At 39.6% G+C, this 21,551-nt stretch overlaps 1 protein-coding gene across 10 annotated transcripts in view; it reads left to right on the top strand.

Annotated features, from left to right (window-relative positions):
* Nucleotides 1–21,551, top strand: part of UNC13B (unc-13 homolog B) — a 296,554-nt gene that overhangs the window by 136,587 nt on the left and 138,416 nt on the right. For 6 of the 10 annotated variants that reach the window (XM_066367731.1, XM_066367734.1, XM_066367729.1 and 3 more), the window contains exon 8: nucleotides 21,037–21,072. The exons of the other annotated variants lie outside the window; for them this stretch is intronic. In XM_066367731.1, coding sequence (XP_066223828.1) covers nucleotides 21,037–21,072 — 36 coding nt within the window. The remainder of the gene's footprint in view (nucleotides 1–21,036; nucleotides 21,073–21,551) is intronic. 10 annotated transcript variants of the gene reach the window in all.

The following is a 21,551-nucleotide window of genomic DNA, read 5'->3' as shown; positions in this document are numbered from 1 at the left end:
AAAATGTTCACAGCTAAATATTTGAGATTCTAATATTTCTTGATTAGTGTTTTTTTTTTTAGGTTCTTACTATGTTTTAAGAATTTATTGAAGGCCCTGGCTGGGTGGCTCAGTTGGTTGGAGCAGTGGTCAGCAAACCGTAGCTCGCAAGCCACATGAGGCTCTTTGGCTCCTTGAGTGTGGCTCTTTCACAAAATACCATGTGTGGGTGCGCAGGTATGCTGGGGGCGTCCGTTGGTTAGGCTACGGGAGACGTGGCACAGGCGGACTGTGGGATATGCAGCACGGGGGAGGCACGCACGATTCATGCACGAGTTGAGTGAGCCAGTCAGCAGTTTCGTTGTGCAGTGGTTAGTGCTAGTCGCATCTGCAAATCTCACACGGGTGACTAAAGTACCTACTCGAAACATAAAATTACCTATATTTTTCCAACCAGCTGCAAATCCTACAGGTATTTTTGTCATCAATTTAAGAATTGTAATTATTTTGTGTTTGTGGCTTTATTATTATAAAATGAAACATGTTTTTAGGTGCCCTGTCTGACATGGCTACAAAGAAGAAGCAAAGAAAAACGGAAGATGAAAACCATGAATTTAAAGTTGAATGGACCAAGACTTTCACGTTTATTCAAAACTTAAACGGCCTTCCGACCTGTCTTATTTGTCAGGAAAAATTGGCGCATAACAAGAAATCAAATTTGGAGAGACACTTTACAACTAAACACATGTCATTTAGTACTAAATATCCTGTCGGTGATGCAAGGAAGAAAGCAGTTGAGGAACTTCAGAAGAGTCAAGAAAAATCAAGTTCTGTATTTAATTACTGGATGCAATCTTCCAGCAATGTTAATATTGCAAGTTTTGTGGTTAGTCAAGAGATTGCTAAGAGAGGAAAACCATATACAGATGACGAATACATAAAAAGTTGTTTTATAAATGCATCCGAAGAACTATTTCAGGATTTTAAGAACAAACATACTCTAAAAAAAATTAAAGAATTACCATTGTCTGCTAAAACAGTGAAAGAACAGTCAAAATGTCTTCGAATATAACCAACTAGCAAGTCGAAGATCTTAAATTGGTTTCAGCTTTATCAATAGCAGTTGACAAGTCTTGTGACAAATGATACAGTGCAAGTTTCACTTTTTGTACGATTTATTTCATCTACAGGTCCTAAAGAAGAACTTTTAGGATTATTGCCACTCAAAGGTCAAACACGTGGAGAGGATATAGCAAATGCTGTAATTGAGTGCATAGAAAAACATCATATTCCACTCGATAAAATTATCTCAATTTCAACAGATGGGGCAAAAAGTATGACCTGCGTAAGAAACGGGTTTGTTGCTATTCTGAAAGAAAAAATTAATCATGAGATACTTACCATTGCATCGTTCATCAAGAAGCACTTTGTGCGCAGACATTTCCAGAAGAAATTTGCAAAGTTACAGAATTAGTGATTAAGATGATCAACTCCATTATAGCTAAAGCTCTTAATCATTGCCAATTTAAAGCATTTTAGTTGAAATGGTGAGTACACAGATCTGCTGCTGCATAACAAGGTATGTTGGTTATCAAGAGGAAAGGTTTTGAAATGTTTCACTTCCTTATTAACAGAAATTAAAGTGTTTCTCTTTGAGAAGGGTGTTCACTATCCAGAACTAACAGTCAGTGTATCTAAAAATTTTATTTCATGGTAGACATTATGTCTCATCTAAATCAGCTTAATCATAAACTGCAGGGGAAAGGAAACACAATTTTTTCAATGTTAGAAGAAGTTATTTCATTTGAAAACAAATTATCTCTTTTTGCTCAAGATTTTGAAAGAGAAACTGATTCACTTTCCAAGCCTGTTGAAACATTGCCAAGAAAATAATTCTGATATTGACATTTGCTATTTCAAAACAACACTTTTAAATAGGAGGGAAGCTTTTCTCAACAGGTGTCAGGAATTCAGAAACAGCAAAGTGACATTAGCCTTTGTTTAAAAACCTCTTAATGCTGCTGTAACAGAATTAAATTTTTCTCCCTTTAATATTGACATTGGCAACTTTGAAATGCAGTTGCTGGATTTAAAAAACAAAGAATTGTGGAGCTGGAAATTTGAACGTCTTTGTGCTGACATAGAAATATTGGAGAAAAACAAATGTGAACTTAGTTCACAGTACAAGTGGTCTGCTTTGAAAGACCTGGAGAAGGAGGATATGTTGATTTTTAACACCTGGAATAGTATTCCTGACTCATATAATCAGCTGAAAAACTAGCGTTTTCTGTTCTTTCCTTATTCGGGTCTACATATTCATGCGAACAATCATTTTCAAGCATGAACCTTATCAAGAGTAAATTAAGAAGTCGTCTTATTGATGAGAACCTGGAATTGTGCCTAAAATTAAAAATGACAACATACAAACCTGATTTACCCAAACGTTCCAAGGAGATGCAAGGCCATTGTTCATATTAGTCTTTGTCATTGTCATGATTTAATTTTATGGATACCCTACAATTTAATTTTATCAATAAATAATATTGTTATTAAGTACAATATCAAGTTTTATTCAACATACCTTGTTGTGAGTCGGGGGCACAGAGAGAGAGATCAGCAGATGAAATCATCAGGGACTAGCAAAGGACCACCGCTCACTCAGGCAAATGGCCCGAGTTCACGCTGTTTCCTAATTTTATTCACAAGACTTCAAAAAGCTTGTTTACTGAGAAATTGGCATAACATTAAGTGTAACTTTTACTTAAAGATACATGGAGTGCACCTGCAAGATAGCTTAGTAACAACATAATATCAGAAGGTATTAATTGCTATTGCTTCTATGGATCCCATAACATTCCTCTCCTTATCTTAAGGGATAACCTTGGAAAGTACAGAAATCTTATGAGAATGTTTTACTGAGAAAAGCCCAGCAACTGCCTTCAGTCACATAGACCCGTTTCAGTGACCCGCCTTCAAGTCACAAAACAATTTTCTTGGCAAAACATTCTTTTCTTGTTGGCTGTGTTCCCATTCAAGGCCTTGCAATGGATTATTCCACTACAATACCTATAGTTTAACTAAGACTTAAAACTTTAAGTAGTTTATTAAGTAATTTTAGGGAGCATTGTGGAGTAAAAGAAGAAGATGTAGTGTTGAGGATTGAGAAAGGTATGTTGAGATGGTTTGGACATATAGAGAGGATGAACGAAAGGAGATAGACAAAAGAAGTATACAAGACGAGTGTGGATGGGAGAGTTGGAAGGCGTCGCCCTCAGCGAACATACCTCAATCAGATTGAGGACGTTTTTAGCAAAGGCCAGTTTAGGAGTACCCTGATTAAGTTAATAACAATGTACCTACCTATATAGTTTAAATTTAAAAAATTTGTCTCTAAAGAAATTTTAGTCGTTGTACTGTTGATATTTGGCTCTGTTGACTAATGAGTTTGCCCACCACTGCGTTAGAGCATTATCCCAATAAGCCAAAGTTGTGGGTTCAGTCCCTAGTCAAGGTACATACAAGAATCACCAATGAATGTATAAAGAAGTGAAACAACAAATCGATGTTCTCTCTCTCTCTCTCTCTTTCCTTCACTCACTTCCTCTCTCTCTCTAAAATCAGTCAATCAGATAATTTATTGAAGCCACAGGGAGTAGATTGTTTACTTTCTGGCTTGCTTTCTGTGCAAAAGATTTCTTTCCCTGAAGTCTGGCCGTGAATATAGTAGGAATGTTTCCTCTATCCTCATTCACACTCTTAGTATGACTTCCACATATTTGTTACTGGTTAAGAGCTTTCTGTAGTTTATGTCAACAGAATGTGCTACTTTTCTCACTAATTTTTTTTTTTTTTTTTTTGTATTTTTTCTGAAGCTGGAAACGGGGAGAGACAGTCAGACAGACTCCCGCATGCGCCCGACCGGGATCCACCTGGCACGCCCACCAGGTGCGAAGCTCTGCCCACCAGGGGGCGATGCTCTGCCCCTCCGGGGCATTGCTCTGCTGTGACCAGAGCCACTCTAGTGCCTGGGGCAGAGGCCAAGGAGCCATCCCCAGCGCCCGGACCATCTTTGCTCCAATGGAGCCTTGGCTGCAGGAGGGGAAGAGAGAGACAGAGAGGAAGGAGGGGGCGGGTGGAGAAGCAAATGGGCACTTCTCCTATGTGCCCTGGCCAGGAATTGAACCCGGGACTCCTGCACGCCAGGCCGACGCTCTACCACTGAGCCAACCGGCCAGGGCCATTTCTTACTAATTTGAATTCTTGCTGGTCACTTTGCAGGATGTTGTGAAGAATTGTTTTTCCCCTTTAAAAATCAGCTCCCCCTTAAAAATATAGAAGCATATGTTTACTATAGAAATTTTCAAATGATTCAGAAAAGTATGATACAGAAAGTGAAAGTTCTCTGTAATAACTCCTTTTCAATCTACTCTGATATAATTGCTTTTCACAGTTTGGTGTATACTCTTCCAACATCTTAGTTTTTCTTTTTATAAAGTAACTTAAAATTTTAATTATGCAGTATTAGAATATGTGAAAGAATATATGTAACCTGTGTAAGTTTCAGAGAGTAATAATGGAACTATACCTATGAGCCTGTCACCCGTTATCTTTTAATAGAGTTTAGTAATGTACTCTAAACTTTTCTTAGAGTTTCCATTGTTCCCTGAGTGACAGGATTTTTTTCCCTCTACAGCTGGTGAACGGCAGGGGTAGGAGGTAGTGTTCTGTTTCTTGTGGAATCGGCACAGCTACTAGTCTCATTCTCTGATGTATGAGATACCAGGGAATGAAGCCTGGTTGTTTGCTCCTGAGAGTAACAACCTGGTTGAAGCACCTGAGAGATGTCATCCCACCTGGGTTTTAGGAAGAGAAAATTTAGCCTTTCTGAAAAAAAAGAAAGGAAAACAGTTATTATTGAAAGAGTATAATTTGCAATATTTGCTGGAAGATGGTATCTTTTTCCTTTGGATGGGAATTTTCCTTTCTCCATAGCTTGTAGGTTCCTAGGGTGCTTCTATAATTAAAACTGTGTGACTCATAGGTACTGTGATGCGAGGCTATAACTGAAGCTTTGTCAACTATATGGTAAGGTAATTTATAAATGTTAAAGTGCTTATGTTTATCCTTAGTAGAAATGAAGGCTTTTTGGCAGATGCTAGACAGAAAGATATTTGTGATAGTTTTTTAATTTCTCTTGTGAAGATTTGAGACTCCAAACATTACAGAAAAGAAATCCAAAGCTCCTGAGTATAAGCTTTATTCATTACATCATTTTGTTTCCTCCTCCCCAAAGACTTTTTCTTGTTCTTAATGAGTAGAAACATAGATCAAGAGAGCACATTTGTGGAATCCAAAGAAGAATTAAGGGGAGGGTGCTAAAAGAATCGGGAGACGTGGCTCGGGTCAAAAGAGGACAGATACACAGTTGCAGCAACTTGAATATATTTTTTATGTAGTGGTCCTGAGCAGGTACATAGTAATACCCTGGAAATAGAGAGAAGGGTGCTGAGGTGACAGAAGAATAAGCAAATGGTTAAGAATGGCATAAAATGTGTTCAAGGAAGCGTTCCAGAGAGATAAGTTAGAGATGACTTTTAAGGAACTAATTGAAATATGTTGATTAAAAGGAAAGATTGTTCATAGTAGAATAAATGAAGAGGATGGGGAGAGGATTAAAAAGATGTCAAATTATATGCTGAGCATATTGGCTTGGAGGGAGTAGAATGTCAAAGGTGTCCTTGCTAATCCACAGAAGGAAATGAGTCCCTGTGCTGTAGTTTTCTTCAGAGTGAAGATATACAGGGCAGGTTCCTTTGGGAGACATTTCTTTTCCTTAAGCTACGTAGTGTCCTTGTCACTGATTACTCTCTTTTTTTAATGTTACAGGATTGAAAGTTTTGTATTATTTAAAATTTTGGTGGTTATTGCTGAAGACCTACTTCTGTAAGCACTGAAAGCTTATGAGCAGGGCTTATGTCACTTACTTATGTAGAACCACATGCCCTGCAGGATAATAAGATTTCATGGCCAGCTGCCTCTATCCTGCAGATTCTCCCACCTCATCAGTTTCCTCTATTTTCCCTTTCTCATTTTTAAAATCCTAGAAGGCAGAGGTTCAGGGTTCATATTTTTTCTTTGCCATCTTTCTCTCACCTTTTTCCACTTTTATCTAAGTTTCCTATTCTGGCTTTTGCCTTAAAGCATCCTAATCATTCTGGCATTTCCTAGAGAGCTGTTCTTGGTTACATTACCTTAAATCTAGGACTTCCTTCCCTTACTTTAAGGAACTGATTTATGAGTCATTGTTATATCAAAAGATATAGTGGATGTTATGAAAAACAATTTTTTCAGTTTCTGCCCAGAGGCAACTTCTATTGCTATTTATTGTGGATTTTTTCTAGAAAGAGTTTATGCATTTACAAACATATACATTTACTTAACATCTTTATAATGGTAGTATGCTATGCACAGTGTTACATGCCTTGCTTTTTTTCACTTAACTATATGTATGATATTCACCACTTACAGGAAACTAGTTTCTATTAATGGCCATTTTAAAAATTGAGATGAAATTTATTCATATAAAATCAACCATTTAAAAAAGTATAATTTGGTGTCATTTAATACATTTACAACTCTGTAGAATCATTACCTTTGTATAATTCCAAAACATTTTCAACATCCCTAAAGGAGACCCCTTATCTATTAAGCAAGCATTTACTCCTTATTCTCTTTCTCCCCCCAACCACTCACAATCACTAATCTACTTTCTGTCTCTGGATTTATCTAATCAGGATATTTCATATAAATGAAATGATATAATATCTGACCTTTTGTTACTGGTTTCTTCAATTAGCATAATGTTTTTGAAGTTTATCCAAGTTGTAGAATGTATTATTCTTTTATATGGCTGAATATTCCATTGTATGGATATACTACATTTTGTTATATCATTCATAATTGATGGACATTTGTGGTTTTTCCAAATATTGGCTATTATGAGTAGTCAAATTGCTATGAACCATTGTGTACAAGCATTTGTTTGAATACCTGTTTTTTATTCTTTTGGGTAAATACCTAGGATTAGAATTGCTATTAATGGATGTTTAAGTTGCTTCCAATATTTGCTGTTACAGTGCTGAAGTTGATGTCACTTTTATATACAATTTCATATATGAATACATATTGAATGAATAGCTAGTACTGGGATTATTGGGTCAAAGCATTGTGCATTTAGCAATGCATTTAGCATTTGGAAGTTACCATAAAATTGTCCTCTATAGGGGCTGCACTATTTTCACACTACTAGCAAGTGTAAGACTGCTTTCTTCTCCCTTGGATTTTAAGTATAGTCAGCTTTCCTACAAATCATATTGCAGAGAGCACAGTGAAAATGACCATAGGTGATGACAGTTTCTGTGTCATGATTCATTCAGAATATCCTTTCTGCTTGTCTGCTTACCCTGTCTTTCCCTTCTCTACCATTCTGGTCCTCTTATTTTCTGACTTCCTATTTTGGCTTTTGGTAACTGGATGCTCCTGTTTGTTTGGTGAACTGTTTCAGATTTCCTTCTCTGGTTTATTATCTTGTCTTTCTGCCTATGGTTTTTTGTTTTTGTTTGTTTTAGGAAGTGAGAGACAGAGACAGATAGACAGGAAGGGAGAGAGATGAGAAGCATCACCTTATAGTTGCGTCACTTTAGTTGTTCATTGATTGCTTCTCATATGTGCTTTGACCAGGGAGCTCCAGCTGAGCCAGTGACCCCTTGCTCAAACCAGCAACCTTGGACTCAAGCCAGCGACCTTGGGCTTTAAGCCAGTGACCTTTGGGCTTAAACCAGCAACCATGGGATCATGTCTATGATCCCACACTCAAGCTGGTGAGCCCGGGCTCAAGCTGATGAGCCTGTGCTCAAGCCAGTGACCTCAGGGTTTGGAATCTGGGTCATCAGCATCCCTAATTGATACTCTGTCCACTGTGCCACCACCAACTGGTCAGGCTCTGCTTATGTTTAATTGTGCTAATTCCTTTCAGTTGATTTTTGGTAGTAATACCTTGGAAAGTGAGAGGGAAGTGTTGAGGTGTCAGAGGAAGAAGCAAATGGTTAAGAATGTAGTTTGTTCAGGAAGGCTTTCCAGAAGACACGAGCTCAGAGATGACTTATGAAGATGTTAATTGGAATGTATTTGTAGAGAAGAAAGATATTAGTAGTAGGACAAATGAAAAATATGAATGGAGGAATCAAAAGTTAACCCACTCCACTCCCTCAGTCCTAGCTAAGGAACCTCTTACTGGCTGGAACATCCTCCTTTTGGGGTAGTGGTAGTAAAGGATCAGTCAGTCCACAGCTTCTGTTACCTCTGCTCCAGCACCAGGACTCTTAGAGATAGGGAAATATACTAGTTATAGACTCTGTAGAGCAGGGGTCCCCAAACTACGGCCCGCAGACTGCATGCGGTCCCCTGAGGCCATTTATCCGGCCCCTGTTGCACTTCCAGAAGGGGCACCTCTTTCATTGGTGGTCAGTGAGAGCAGCACAGGATGCATCCTGTGATATATGTGGAGTACTATATGTGGCAGCGCCGCAAAGCACGGCGTCGCTCACGTACAGTACTATTGGTGATGCAGAATGCATGCGTCACGGCTCCGGAAGCGCGTCATATTACTTGTTAGGGCTAGCAGTGACAAATATGGAACCGGACATTGACCATCTCATTAGCCAAAAGCAGGCCCATAGTTCCCATTGAAATACTGGTCAGTTTGTTGATTTAAATTTACTTGTTCTTTATTTTAAATATTGTATTTGTTCCCGTTTTGTTTTTTTTACTTTAAAATAAGATATGTGCAGTGTGCATAGGGATTTGTTCATAGTTTTTTTTTAATTTTATTTTTTATTTTTCCTTTTACAGAGACAGAGAGAGAATCAGAGAGAGGAATAGACAGGGACAGACAGGAACGGAGAGATGAGAAGCATCAATCATTAGTTTTTCATTGTGCGTTGCAACACCTTAGTTGTTCATTGATTGCTTTCTTATATGTGCCTTGACCACGGGCCTTCAGCAGACCGAGTAACCCCTTGCTTGAGCCAGCGACCTTGGGCTCAAGCTGGTGAGCTTTTTGCTCAAACCAGATGAGCCCGTGCTCAAGCTGGCGACCTCGGGGTCTCGAACCTGGGTCTTCTGCATCCCAATTCGACGCTTTACCCACTGCGCCACTGCCTGGTCAGGCTGTTCATAGTTTTTTTTTATAGTCCGGCCCTCCAATGGTCTGAGGGACAGTGAACTGGCCTCCTTTGTAAAAAGTTTGAGGACCCCTGCTGTAGAGTGTATAGGGGGTCTTATTTTAGTAGTAGGGCAATCATTGGGTCTAGGACATCTTGGTAAGAGTGAGTGATGAATTTTACACCATTGTGGTATTAGTAGAAGCACTTGCTATTGATACTGATTATAGGTGCTAGCAAACTAACAAAGACAAACGAGAAACTGTAACAATATGGTTTGACTGATAAAAATAAAAATGTTAATTATAGTCTTCTGACTCATTTATTCCTATCCAGCCTTTTTCCAGAAAGAATTTGAAATGGCTAATTTAGTCATTACTTCAACTTATTATCATTTCTGTTTTAATTACTATGCCACACAATTATGCATGTTAAAAATGTCAGACTAATGGTCTGACCAGGCAGTGGCACAGGGATAGAGTATCAGACTGGGATGCAGAAGACCCAGGTTCAAAACCCCGAGGTCGGCCCTGGCCAGTTGGCTCAGTAGTAGAGCGTTGTTGGCCTGGTGTGTGGAAGTCTGGGGTTCAATTCCCAGCCAGGGCACACAGGAGAAGCACCCATCTGCTTCTCCACACTTCCCCCTCTCCTTTCTCTCTGTCTCTCTCTTCCCCTCCTGCAACCAACGCTCCATTGGAGCAGAGTGGCCTGGGTGCTGAGGACGGCTCCATGGCCTCCACCTCAGGTGGCTAGAAGGGCTCCAATTGCATCGGAGCAACGCATCCTGGTGGACATGCCAGGTGGATCCCGGTCAGGTGCACCTGAAGTCTGTCTGTCTGTCCCCCTCCCCACTCTTCTCACTTGGGGGGGGACAAACAAACAACAAACAAACAAACAAACAAAAACCCCGAGGTCACTGGCTTGAGTGCAGGCTCATCTGACTTGAGCGCAGGGTACCTGGCTTAAGTGTGAGATCATAGACATGACCCCATGGTCACTGGCGTGAGCCCAGAAGTTGCTGGCTTGAGCAAGGGGTCACTCGCTCTGCTGGAGCCCCTAAGTTAAAGCACTTATGAGAAAGCAATCAATGAACAACTTAGGTGCTTCAACGAAGAATTGATGCCTCTCATCTTTCTGCTTTTCTGCCTGTCTGTGTCCCTGTCTGTCTCTCTCTCTGTGTGTCTCTGTCTCTCTCACTTAAAAAAGTCAGATTAATGCATCAAAGTTTCATTTGATTACAATATTTAAGTGCCTATCCAGAGCACAGTGTTTGTTGTATATGTACTGCTCACAAAAATTAGAGGATCAGGGAATGTGCAGATACTCCAGTACTTTCAGCCTTTTGTATAGTGCATTTTCACCAATGACATAAAAGTTGGTTTTACATCTCTTTTGCATAATCAAACAACTTTCTTTGACTTGTCGTTTGCTTTTCTGATGTTCTTGCTTAATAAAAAAAATGCTTTTTTTTATCACTTCATATTTATTTTGAGATATCCCCTAATTTTTGTGAGTAGTATATATAAAAACATAAAAGCATGGCTATTTATTACAGGTTTCATTGGTATAATATTCCAGTTCAATGCTTTATCCACTGCGCCACTACACACAACGTGGTAATACTCTTTCTTGATCTGTGTATTGGTTATGTGTGTGTTCACAGTATTCACTGAGTAGTACACTTAAGATTTGTTTACTTTTCTGCATCTATACTTTAGTATAGCTGTTATTTTTAAGCGAGAGAGAAACAGAGACAGAGATAGGAAGGGAGAGAGATGCGAAACATCAACTCGTGGTTGTGGTACTTTTAGTTGTTCATTGATTGCTTCTCTTATGTGTGTTGATGGGGTTGGGGGTTGGGGTGAGCTCCAGTGGAGCCAGTGACCCCTTGCTCAAGCCAGCAATCTTAGGCTCATGCCAGTGACCTTGGGCTTCAAGCCAGTGACCTTTGGGCTCAAGCTAGCGACCATGGGATCATGTTGATGATCCTATGTTCAAGCTGGTGACCCCATGCTCAAGCTGGTGAGCCTGCACTCAAGCCAACGACCTCGGGGTTTCGAACCTGAGACCTCAGTGTTTCAAATCTATGCTCTACTATCTGTGCTACTACCGGTCAGGTCAGTATAGCTTGTATATTAAAAAATAAAGAGTGGATGTTGCACATTTCAGAATGCCTTAATGGTACTCACCCAGTTGTTTATGAGTATTTTTCTTTGACTTATTAATGTGATGAATGCATTAATCAATTTCTGTTAATAAATCACCTTTGCCTTCCTGTAATATCTCCTACGTGATTATGGTAAATTATTCTTACAATATAATGCTAGGTTTCATTTGCTTGTACATACTTTATTTTGGATTTTTATATCTATATTCACAGGGAAGAATGGTCACTAGTTTTTTTCTTTTTGTTATTCCCCTATATTAAGTTCAAAGTGCTTTTCTTAACTATAGGTTCTTTACTATTTTCCATGGAAAGAAAAGTCCTATGGTACTATCATCTGATCTACTGTCTTGAAAAGGGGAAGAGTATAATTTTTGATGTTTGACTTTGTTGTCCTTTGTGAACAACCTGGTAGTAATTATTGCAATTTAGTAATTGATAGTGATTCCTGTCATTGCCTAGATAGATAGTTGGTCACTTGAAATCTAGGGCTCAAATATCCTGTCATTTTATTGTCATAGACAAACTGACCAGCATAGGACTATTAATTGGTGATGTAACAGTTACCTTGGGGGTGTTTTGTTTGATAATTATAGACCTTATTTTTTAATGTGACTGTTTCTGGTTTCTTATATTTTCCACTAAAACAAGAAGTAATAGGCAGTTATAGCCTGTAAGTATGGTACAATAGCCTGGTCAATAGGGATAATTACAGAAGCTTTGCCTTCTAAGAAAGAGGATTCTTGTGTGTGTGTGTGTGTGTGTGTGTGTTTTCCGAAGCTGGAAACGGGGAGACAGTCAGACAGACTCCCGCATGCGCCCGACCGGAAAGAGGATTCTTGTGTGTGTGTGTGTGTGTGTGTGTGTGTGTGTGTGTGTGTGTGTGTGTGTGTGTGTGTATGTGTGTGTGTGTTTTCCGAAGCTGGAAACGGGGAGACAGACAGACTCCCACATGCGCCCGACCGGAATCCACCTGGCACGCCCACCAGGGGGCGATGCTCTGCCCATCCGGGGCATCGCTCTGTTGCCACCAGAGCCACTCTAGCGCCTGAGGCAGAAGCCATGGAGCCATCCCCAGCACCTGGGCCATCTTTGCTCCAATGGAGCCTCGGCTGCGAGAAGGGAAGAGAGAGACAGAGAGGAAGGAGAGGGGGAGGGGTGGAGAAGCAGATGGGCGCTTCTCCTGTGTGCCCCCGCCGGGAATCGAACCCGGGGCTTCCGCACGCCAGGCCGACGCTCTACCACTGAGCCAACCAGCCAGGGCCAAGGATTCATTTTTGATTGGGTCTGGACCTGCTAGAATTTTTTCACTTACCCATGCAATCACATTGAACTGCTTCGAGCCCAGTAGGATAGTACATCCGACTACCTCCTCCTCCTGTCAGCGCAGGAGCCACAATGCTTCCATTTGAGAGATTGAGGCTTTTTTCATATAGGCAGTTCTATAGCTGTATTTTTCAAAATGTAATTCAGGAATCATTGGCATGAGAGTCCCCAGATTGCTTATTGAAAAGGCAGATTCCAACAATAACAACAAATGCAGATCCCTAAGCTACTCCAGGCATTTTGATTTAGAATCTCTTGGAGTAGGGTCTGGCAATCTGCATTTTAAACAAGAGTCTCTAGTAATTCTTAATAAATTTAAAGACACTACTTTCTAAGATGAAGAAGAACCTGCTTGACTCAGTTGTTATCTCATTCAGTATAGGATTTCTGTGCTGAGTGTTGAATATAAAGGAAGTGAAGATTTGGATCTTATATTCAGGGGATTTACAACCTAGGCTGAGATTGGAATGGATTGGACAAAGGCAAGCAATACAATAATCAAGTTCTAAGGCAGGTTTTTTTTTTATTTTTATTGATCAACTTTATTGGGATATACTGTACATACAAAAGACTCACTCTTTTAAAGTATACAGTTTGATTAGTTTCGACAAATATGTATACCAGTGAAACTACCACCATAATCAAGATATAGAGGCCTGACCTGTGGTGGCGCAGTGGATAAAGCGTCGACCTGGAAATGCTGAGGTCACCAGTTCGAAACCCTGGGCTTGCCTGGTCAAGGCACATATGGGAGTTGATGCTTCTAGCTCCTCCCCCTTCTCTCTCTCTGTCTCTCTCTCCTCTCTCTCCCTCTCTGTCTCTCTCTCTCCCTCTCTCTTTCCTCTCTAAAAATGAATAAAATAAAATAAAATAAAAATTCTAAAAAAAGAAAGAAAAAGATATAGAGCATTCTAATTATCTCTAAATGTTTCCCAATGTCCTTTGCAGTTCATCCTTCTCACCTCTGGCTCCAGGCAATTTTTTTTTAGTAAGGGAGACAAAGACAGAGATAGAGACAGACAGGAAGGGAGAAACATGAGAAGCATCAACTCATAGTTGCAGCACTTTAGTTGTTCATTGATTGCTTTCTCATATGTGCCTTGACCAGGAGAGGGGGGGCTCCAGCTGAGCCAGTGACCCTTGCTCAAGCCAGCAACCTTAGGTTCAAGCCAGCAACCTTGGGCTTAAAGCCAGTGACCTTTGGGCTCAAGCCAATGACCATGGGGTCATGTCTATGATCCCATGCTCAAGCTGGCAATCCTGCGCTCAAGCTGGTGAGCCCGTGCTCAGCCTGCAACCTCCAGGTTTTTGAACCTGAGTCCTCAATATCACAGGTTGACACTCTATCTACTGTACCACTACCTGATCAGGCTGGGCAACCACTGATTAATCACTATAGATTAAATTTGGTTTCCTAGAGTTTTATATAAATGGAATCATATAGTATATACTCTTTTGTGTCTAACTTCCTTTACTCAGCATAAGGATATTTAGATTCATCTAATTGTTTTTATTTTCTATTTTTTCTTAAGTTAGAAGCAGGGAGGTAGAGTGACAATCTCCTGCATACGCCCCGACCAGGATCCACCCGTCAAGCCCTCTACTGAGGGATGCTCTGTCCATCTAGGGCAGTGGTAGTCAACCTGGTCCCTACTGCCCACTAGTGGGCATTCCAGCTTTCATGGTGGGCGGTAGCGGAGCAACCAAAGTATAAATAAAAAGATAGATTTAACTATAGTAAGTTGTCTTATAAAGATTTATTCTGCCAACTTAGCGAAAATCTGACATAAAGTACTTGGTAAGTAATTATTATTATATGCTTTAATTTGCTGTAACACTGCTTTATAAATTTTATAAAGTAAAGTTACTTCCCTACTTTATAAATCACCATTACTGTGGAACCGGTGGGTGGTTAGAAAATTTTACTACTAACAGAGATATAAAAGAGGGCGGTAGGTATAAAAAGGTTGACTACCCCTAATCTAGGGCCGTTGATCAATTGTTCTGCAGCTGAGCTATTTTAGCACCTGAGGTGAGGCCATGGGAGCCATCCTCAGCACCAAGGCCAGTTTGCTCCAACTAAGCCATGGATACAGAAGGGGAAGAGAGAGAGAGAGATTGAGAAAAGGGAGGTGGGGAGGGGTAGAGAAGCAGATGGTCGCTTCTCCTGTGTGCCCTGACCAGGAATTGAACTTCGGATGTCGATATGGTGGGCCAATGCTCTACTACTGAACCAAATGGCCAGGGCCTATTTTGTTGAATATTCAGTAATTTTTTTTTTCATGACCGAGGAATAGTCTATTATATAAATATACCACATTTTGTTTATCCATTCACTTGTGGATAGTCATTTGGATTGTTTTTGGTTATTATGAATAATATGAGCATTTGCATAATCACGTGTTTTTATTTCTCTTGGTTAAATACATAGGAGTGGAATGGGCTGATCATATGGGTAGGTGTAGTTTAACTTTTTAAGACATAGGCAGAGGACTTTTTTTTTTTTTTTACAGAGATAGAGAGAGAGTCAGAGAGAGGGATAGATAGGGACAGACAGACAGGAACAGAGAGAGATGAGAAGCATTAATCATTAGTTTTTCGTTGTGACACCTTAGTTGTTCATTGGTTGCTTTCTCATATGTGCCATGACTGTGGGACTACAGCAGACCGAGTAACCCCTTGCTCAAGCCAGCGACCTTGGGTCCAAGCTGGTGAGCTTTTGCTCAAACCAGATGAGCCCATGCTCAAGCTGGTGACCTCGGGGTCTCGAACCTGGGTCCTCTGCATCCCAGTCCAATGCTCTATCCACTGCGCCACCGCCTGGCCAGGCGAGGACATTTCTTTTTATTGTTAACAGGGACACTGTACTAGAGTCATTGAGCATTGTTAAGGAGAGTTGTTTAGATGGAACTAAAGACTGGGTGCCAACTATATAAGGGAGATAGGGAAGATTACTGAGTAATTATTGATTAGCACATGGCAGTTAAATGCAACATACATAATTTTCATTATCTGTCTAAATCTGAGGTAAGTAGTGTTAACTCTTTACTTTTTATAGATCACGAAAGAAATGTAGAAAAGTTAACCAGCCCAGTGGCTCACAGCTAGTAAGTGATGGCTTTGAAACTAGGTTTATCTGATTCCAAAGTTCAAACCATTTCCAATACACTAACAAGGAATAGAAGTGTAGGACATTTCAGCCTCAGAAGTTGGCTGACAGGGGAAATAGAGCTCGTTCCTCTCGCCATCTCCTTACTATGGCAAGCATAGGAACTATGACAATACTGTTTGCCAATAGCAAAGGCTTTGTTTTGAGGGGCTGGTTAATAGTGAGCTTTATTATTTATTTGGTGTCATATTATCAAGGGTCTTGAAAAACAGGAAAATAAATATATTCTTTTATAAAAAGTTAGCTGTTATAAATTGTTGAAAAGGTAATGATGTGATTAAAAGGTGGATTTAGGAAAATTTCTTCTAGTTGCCATCTGCTGAGTAGATTGACTAGGACAGAAATTAAAAGGTTGTCAGTCCGACCAAAAATTTGTAATAATTCAGGCATGAGGTAATAAATTCCTTGATAAGGATGGTGAAACCTATAAGGAATGAACAATAGGAAGGAGCCTTCAGTGGAATGAACTACTAAGCTGTTGACAGATTAGACCTGGGAAATTAAGTGGAGAGGAATTTTAGGAATGGTCCTGTGGTGTCTGGTTTCAAAATGTCTGGAGTTCATTGCTTTTGGACTTGAGGTATACTTGGAATGGTATAACATAGCTGAGGAGAGCTCATACATTGTAAATAAAATGCCATTGCCAGTGGAGACTAGCTTTCTACAGTGCTTGACTCTTAGCATCAGGCCACTGAGTTAGAAGGTTATTGATTTGTGAAATATGTTGGCCTGACCTGTGGTGTCGCAGTGGATAAAGTGTCGACCTGGAATGCTCAGGTTGCTGGTTCAAAACCCTGCACTTCTCTGGTCAAAGCACATATGGGAGTTGATATTTCCTGCTCCTCCCCCTTTCTCTCTCTCTCTCCTCTCTAAAATGAATAAATAGATTTTTTTAAAAAGTTCTCTTAAAAAAATATGTGAGCTGAAGAGGTTTGAGGCTCTAGGAGGTGGGAAATATTAGCATGCTCATTAAAATTGTCAGTGTGACACTCATTTGATATGTGTGAATGGTCAGTTTGAGAATTGCTGGTTTTCTAATAAACTCTTAGAGTACTCTGAGTTTTTTTCTATATTCTTTTCCTTGATTACTTCTTTGGCATCCTATGTTAGCCAGTATCATCCACTTTGCTCACATTGAACATTTTTTTTTTATGAATTGTGGAATCTCTTGATATCTCCTTATTCCATTGCATGTGCTTCTGTTTGCTTCTGAACATTGTGTACTCTAGCTTTTGCTCTCTCATATTTCTGTCATTAAAGTTATTAGTAACCTATTTGTTTCTAAATCCAGGAGGCTTTTTTTCAGTGTTGTTCTGACTACTCTGTAGCACTTTAACACTTGTTGACCACTCCCTCTTTGAAATCTTGTTTTCCCTGACTTCAGGGACCACACTGCCATGGTTTTCTTTCTCTATGGCTTATTCACAGGTGCTTTATGAATTCTTCTTTTTAAGTCAGATTTATTAAGGTATAATTTACATATAGTAAAATTCTCCCTTTTAGTGTATAGTCCTGTGAGTTTTAACAAACACATGCATTCATGTAACTACAACCATAGTCAAGATATAGAGTAGTTCTGTCAACCCTAGTCCCTTTGAGTCAACGTCTCCCACTCTGAGCCTATGCCAACCACTAATCTGTCCCTGTAATATTCCCTTTTCCAGAAAGCCATCTAAAGGAAATCATATAGTATATAGGTTTGAATCTGGCTTATTTTGCTTATAATGCATTTGAGATACATCTGTGTGTTTCAGTAGTTCATTCCTTTTGATTCCAAAGTAGTACTCTACTGTGTGTGGATGTACTAGACCTTGTTTAGTTATTAGCAGAAGAGCACTTATGTTTTCAGTTTTTAGTGAATATGAATTAAGCAACTGTAAACATTCTTGTATAGGACTTTGTGTGAACATATTTTTATTGCTCTTGTATAAATCTATAGGAGAGGGATGGCTAGGTTGTATGGTATGGGTATAACTTTATAAGAAAAACCCAGGGCACCTGACCTGTGGTGGCACAGTGGATAAAGTGTTGACCTGGAATGCTGAGGTCGCCAGTTCGAAATCCTAGGCTTACTTGGTCAAGGCATTTATGGGAGTTGATGCTTCCTGCTCCTCTCCTCCATCTCTCCCCCCTCCAAATGAATAAATAAAAAAATCTTAAAAAAAAAAAAAAAAGAAATACCCAGAGCCCGGACTGGATAGCTTAGTAGGTTAGAGCGTCATCCCAAAATGACAAGGTTGCTGGTTTGATCCCCAGTCAGGGCACACACAGGAACCAACCAATGAGTGTGTAACTAAGTGAAACAGCAAATGAATGCTTCCCTTCCCCCTCCCCTCTTTTTTCCTTCCCTTCTCTAGGGACAGACAGGAATGGAGAGAGATGAGAAACATCAATCATCAGTTTTTTATTGCGATGCCTTAGTTGTTCATTGATTGCTTTCTCATATGTGCCTTGACCGCGAGGCTACAGCAGACCAAGTAACCCCTTGCTCAAGCCAGTGACCTTGGGTCCAAGCTGGTGAGCTTTGCTCAAACCAGATGAGCCTGCGCTCAAGCTGGCGACCTCGGGGTCTTGAACCTGGGTCCTCAGCATCCCTGTCCGATGCTTTATCCACTGCGCCACCGCCTGGTCAGGCCAGACATATTCTTTTGAGATGTCTCATAGATACCTCAAAGTCAATATATCTAACAGTGAATTCATCTCCCTCAACCTGCCCCTCTTTTTTATTCCTCTTAATGAATGATGTTATATCCACCCTGTATTTCAAGCTAAAAAAACTTAGGCCATATTATATAGTCCTATTCTCCTCACTTCCCAATTACTTATTAAACTCTATTGATTTTAACTTCAAAATATCTCGTAAATGTATCCATTTCTCTCCACTCCTTCTGTTACTTCCCTAGTTTAAGCCATCATCAGGTCAGTGCAATAGCTTCTTTACCAACCTCCCTGATACCAGTCTGCAGTCACCTACCGTACCAACTATTGGCTACACTGTGCCACCATTCTCTTTCTAAAAGGACAAATTTGATCCTATCTCCTTAAAAGGTGTGGTACTCTGTACTACCCTCCAGAAATTCCAAATGCCTAAGGTTACTGAATTGCTAAATATTATTTAGACCCCCTTTGATATGGTTCTTTTATAACCCTGAAGCTTTTCATTCAGATATGCTAGAATTATTTTCAGTTCACTAATTATACTTTGCATGTATAATTTCATTTCCCTGGAATATTTCCCCCATTGCTATCTTGGTTTTAGTCCCTAGCAAAACCTAACAGTCTTCATTAATTGTTCTACTGACTAGTGAAATGTTTTATTGCATTTTTAGGGTGGATAAGGAAACTTGCTTAATTTACCCAGTGTTCTTTCCCTTAAAATGGTACCTGATTGAAGTGAGACAGGGAACTGATTGGTCAGAGAGCATAACTATTATTCTTTTCATGGGTTATGGATGAACCCAGTAGATGGGATCAGATCATTTATTTGATTTGTTCATGCTGTAAACATTTATTGAACACTTACTATGTACAAGAAATGCTATGTGGTGCTGTGGAACATTGAGAAATGAGGCAATGTTTTGTGAGGAGAGGCTTCTTTGGTTCTAGAGTTTCAGTGAGAAATAGCATTGTCACTTGCCTGGAGTAATCTAGGTTGAAAGAAATAATCTGAAGTTCTAGGTGAATTATTTTTCAGTTTTCTTTTAAAAAGAAATGAGGTAATTACTTTTAGCAGTTTCTGTGGCAACTGTGCTATTTACCTGGGAGAATTTTCTGCTAACACCCCCCCCCCCCATGGTTAGAAAGTTAAATAAATTATAAAATGGCACAGTAAACCAATGTATCCTTTCTGAGAACACATAGGTGGTAGGAAGAAGGTAAGTTCATAGCAAGAAAACTGATTCTCAGTATATAGTTAAACAGACTGTGACAAGTGACCTGTGCTGACTTCCAATCCACGTCCCCAGGGTTGGAAGTTAGCAGATAATGAAACCAGCCTGTGTTGGCATCATTCGATGCTTTCAGAATTTTGAGTCTTACAGCAAGCTTTGAAGGGAACTGCACCCTCAGAACTCAGGGCTTTCTAACCCAGGCTTTGGCAATCTCTCAGCAGACATTAGGACTATCAGAGTGTGCTGATCTTCCCACCAACTATTTATTAGGAACCTGTAAGGCAAGCAAAAATCTGGGAACATGACAAAACTAATTTTCTCTTATAATCCTCACAGTAAACAATGAGACTCATGCTATTATTATTCTCATATTAGAGATGAGGCAACATCTATGACTTTTTCAAGATTGTATTGCTGGTATGTGCAGGGCCAGAAGAACTTAGCTTTTACTTCAGTACCGATATGAAGCCAAATTATTCATTGTTTTTGAGGATAAAGGCCTATTTTTAGTGATTTCTTTGACACAGTTGTTGCCTATATTCAATTTGAGTGTGGGATAGGATTTAAATTTAATATTGAATACTTTTGTTTTGAAAATGCATAGAAAATGTTCTCTTCTGTCATTCAAAGCATCTGTGTTTAAATAGATTTTATTTTTTTATTTTATTATTTTTTTTAAATGAATTTTTATTTAAAATATATAAGTAATTAAGAAAAAAAAAGTCTTATCTCTGAGCATCCAGCAGGCTACAGTGTTTTATTACATATTGGAAAATGAGAGAATAAGACCATTCTCTGACCTTTTAACTTTCAATAGAGAGCAGCAAAATTGAACATCATCACTCCCAGACAAGAGAATCAATCACTCTCCCACTGTAGCTGGACTAGCTTCTCATGGGTTTAATGTGATAGGCTCAAGTTGATGAACACAGAGAGAAGGGTTTTGTGGAAGCAGGTTGAATTTTCCTCATTTTGAGTAAGAAAGGGTATATCGGCTTCTAAATGATGTTTTAGGCTAGAGGAGATTTAAAAGAGTATGTAAGTAGTAGCCTTTTGTCATTCTCTGAAGAGTGACTAGCAGAGAGCACAAGAGTACTTTGTGTGTAGATTGGTCTTACGCTTGGTAGAAGGCAGATGCTCTCTACATGTTGTGTAAAATTAATGGAATACAAGTAGGGTAGGCTCAAACAAGGTAAGGTATATAATTGGTGGGCTGGGGAAATTATCTTTTTATTCTTCCTAAAATTGTCTCTCACTCTTCTTTGCTACCACTTGCGGTGTTCTTAGGTTACTGGACCTATTTGGGCTGGGGAGAGCAGCAGAGTACGTAAGAATTTGAATTCCTTATAATTTTCTTGATCTTACCCTTTAACATACTCTTTTTGAACTATAAAGCTGGATTGTCATGCATACAAGCATATTTAATTTCATTCCCCTCCCCTCCTCAGTTATCTGCAGTGAAATGTTAAATCCTTTCAGGTTAGTTTCTTGAAAACTGTGTGTATGTGATAAATTCTAAACCAAAGTCCCAGTTACAGTCCTGACACAATCTCCTGATTTTTCTTCCCTAGAAACAAGTAGTAACATCAGCCCCTAGTGTAGGAAACCCTTTCTTTTGGTTTCTTGGCTAAGGAGTCTAGTGACTAAAAAGAGAAGGTTTATTCTGGGAGAGGTCATTGGTTTTTTGAAGTGAACAAGAAGCTGAGGACATGGTTTGACTTTTCTTGAAGCAACCCAGATAGGCTGGAGGTCAGCTTTGTTCTAGAGCTTAGTGTGTAGCCAATTCTTTCCAGTAAGATATG

The sequence above is a fragment of the Saccopteryx leptura genome, chromosome 2 (assembly GCF_036850995.1).
Source record: "Saccopteryx leptura isolate mSacLep1 chromosome 2, mSacLep1_pri_phased_curated, whole genome shotgun sequence".
In the NCBI taxonomy this organism is placed as follows: domain Eukaryota; kingdom Metazoa; phylum Chordata; class Mammalia; order Chiroptera; family Emballonuridae; genus Saccopteryx; species Saccopteryx leptura.
This window is presented reverse-complemented; position numbering and strand designations above follow the sequence as displayed.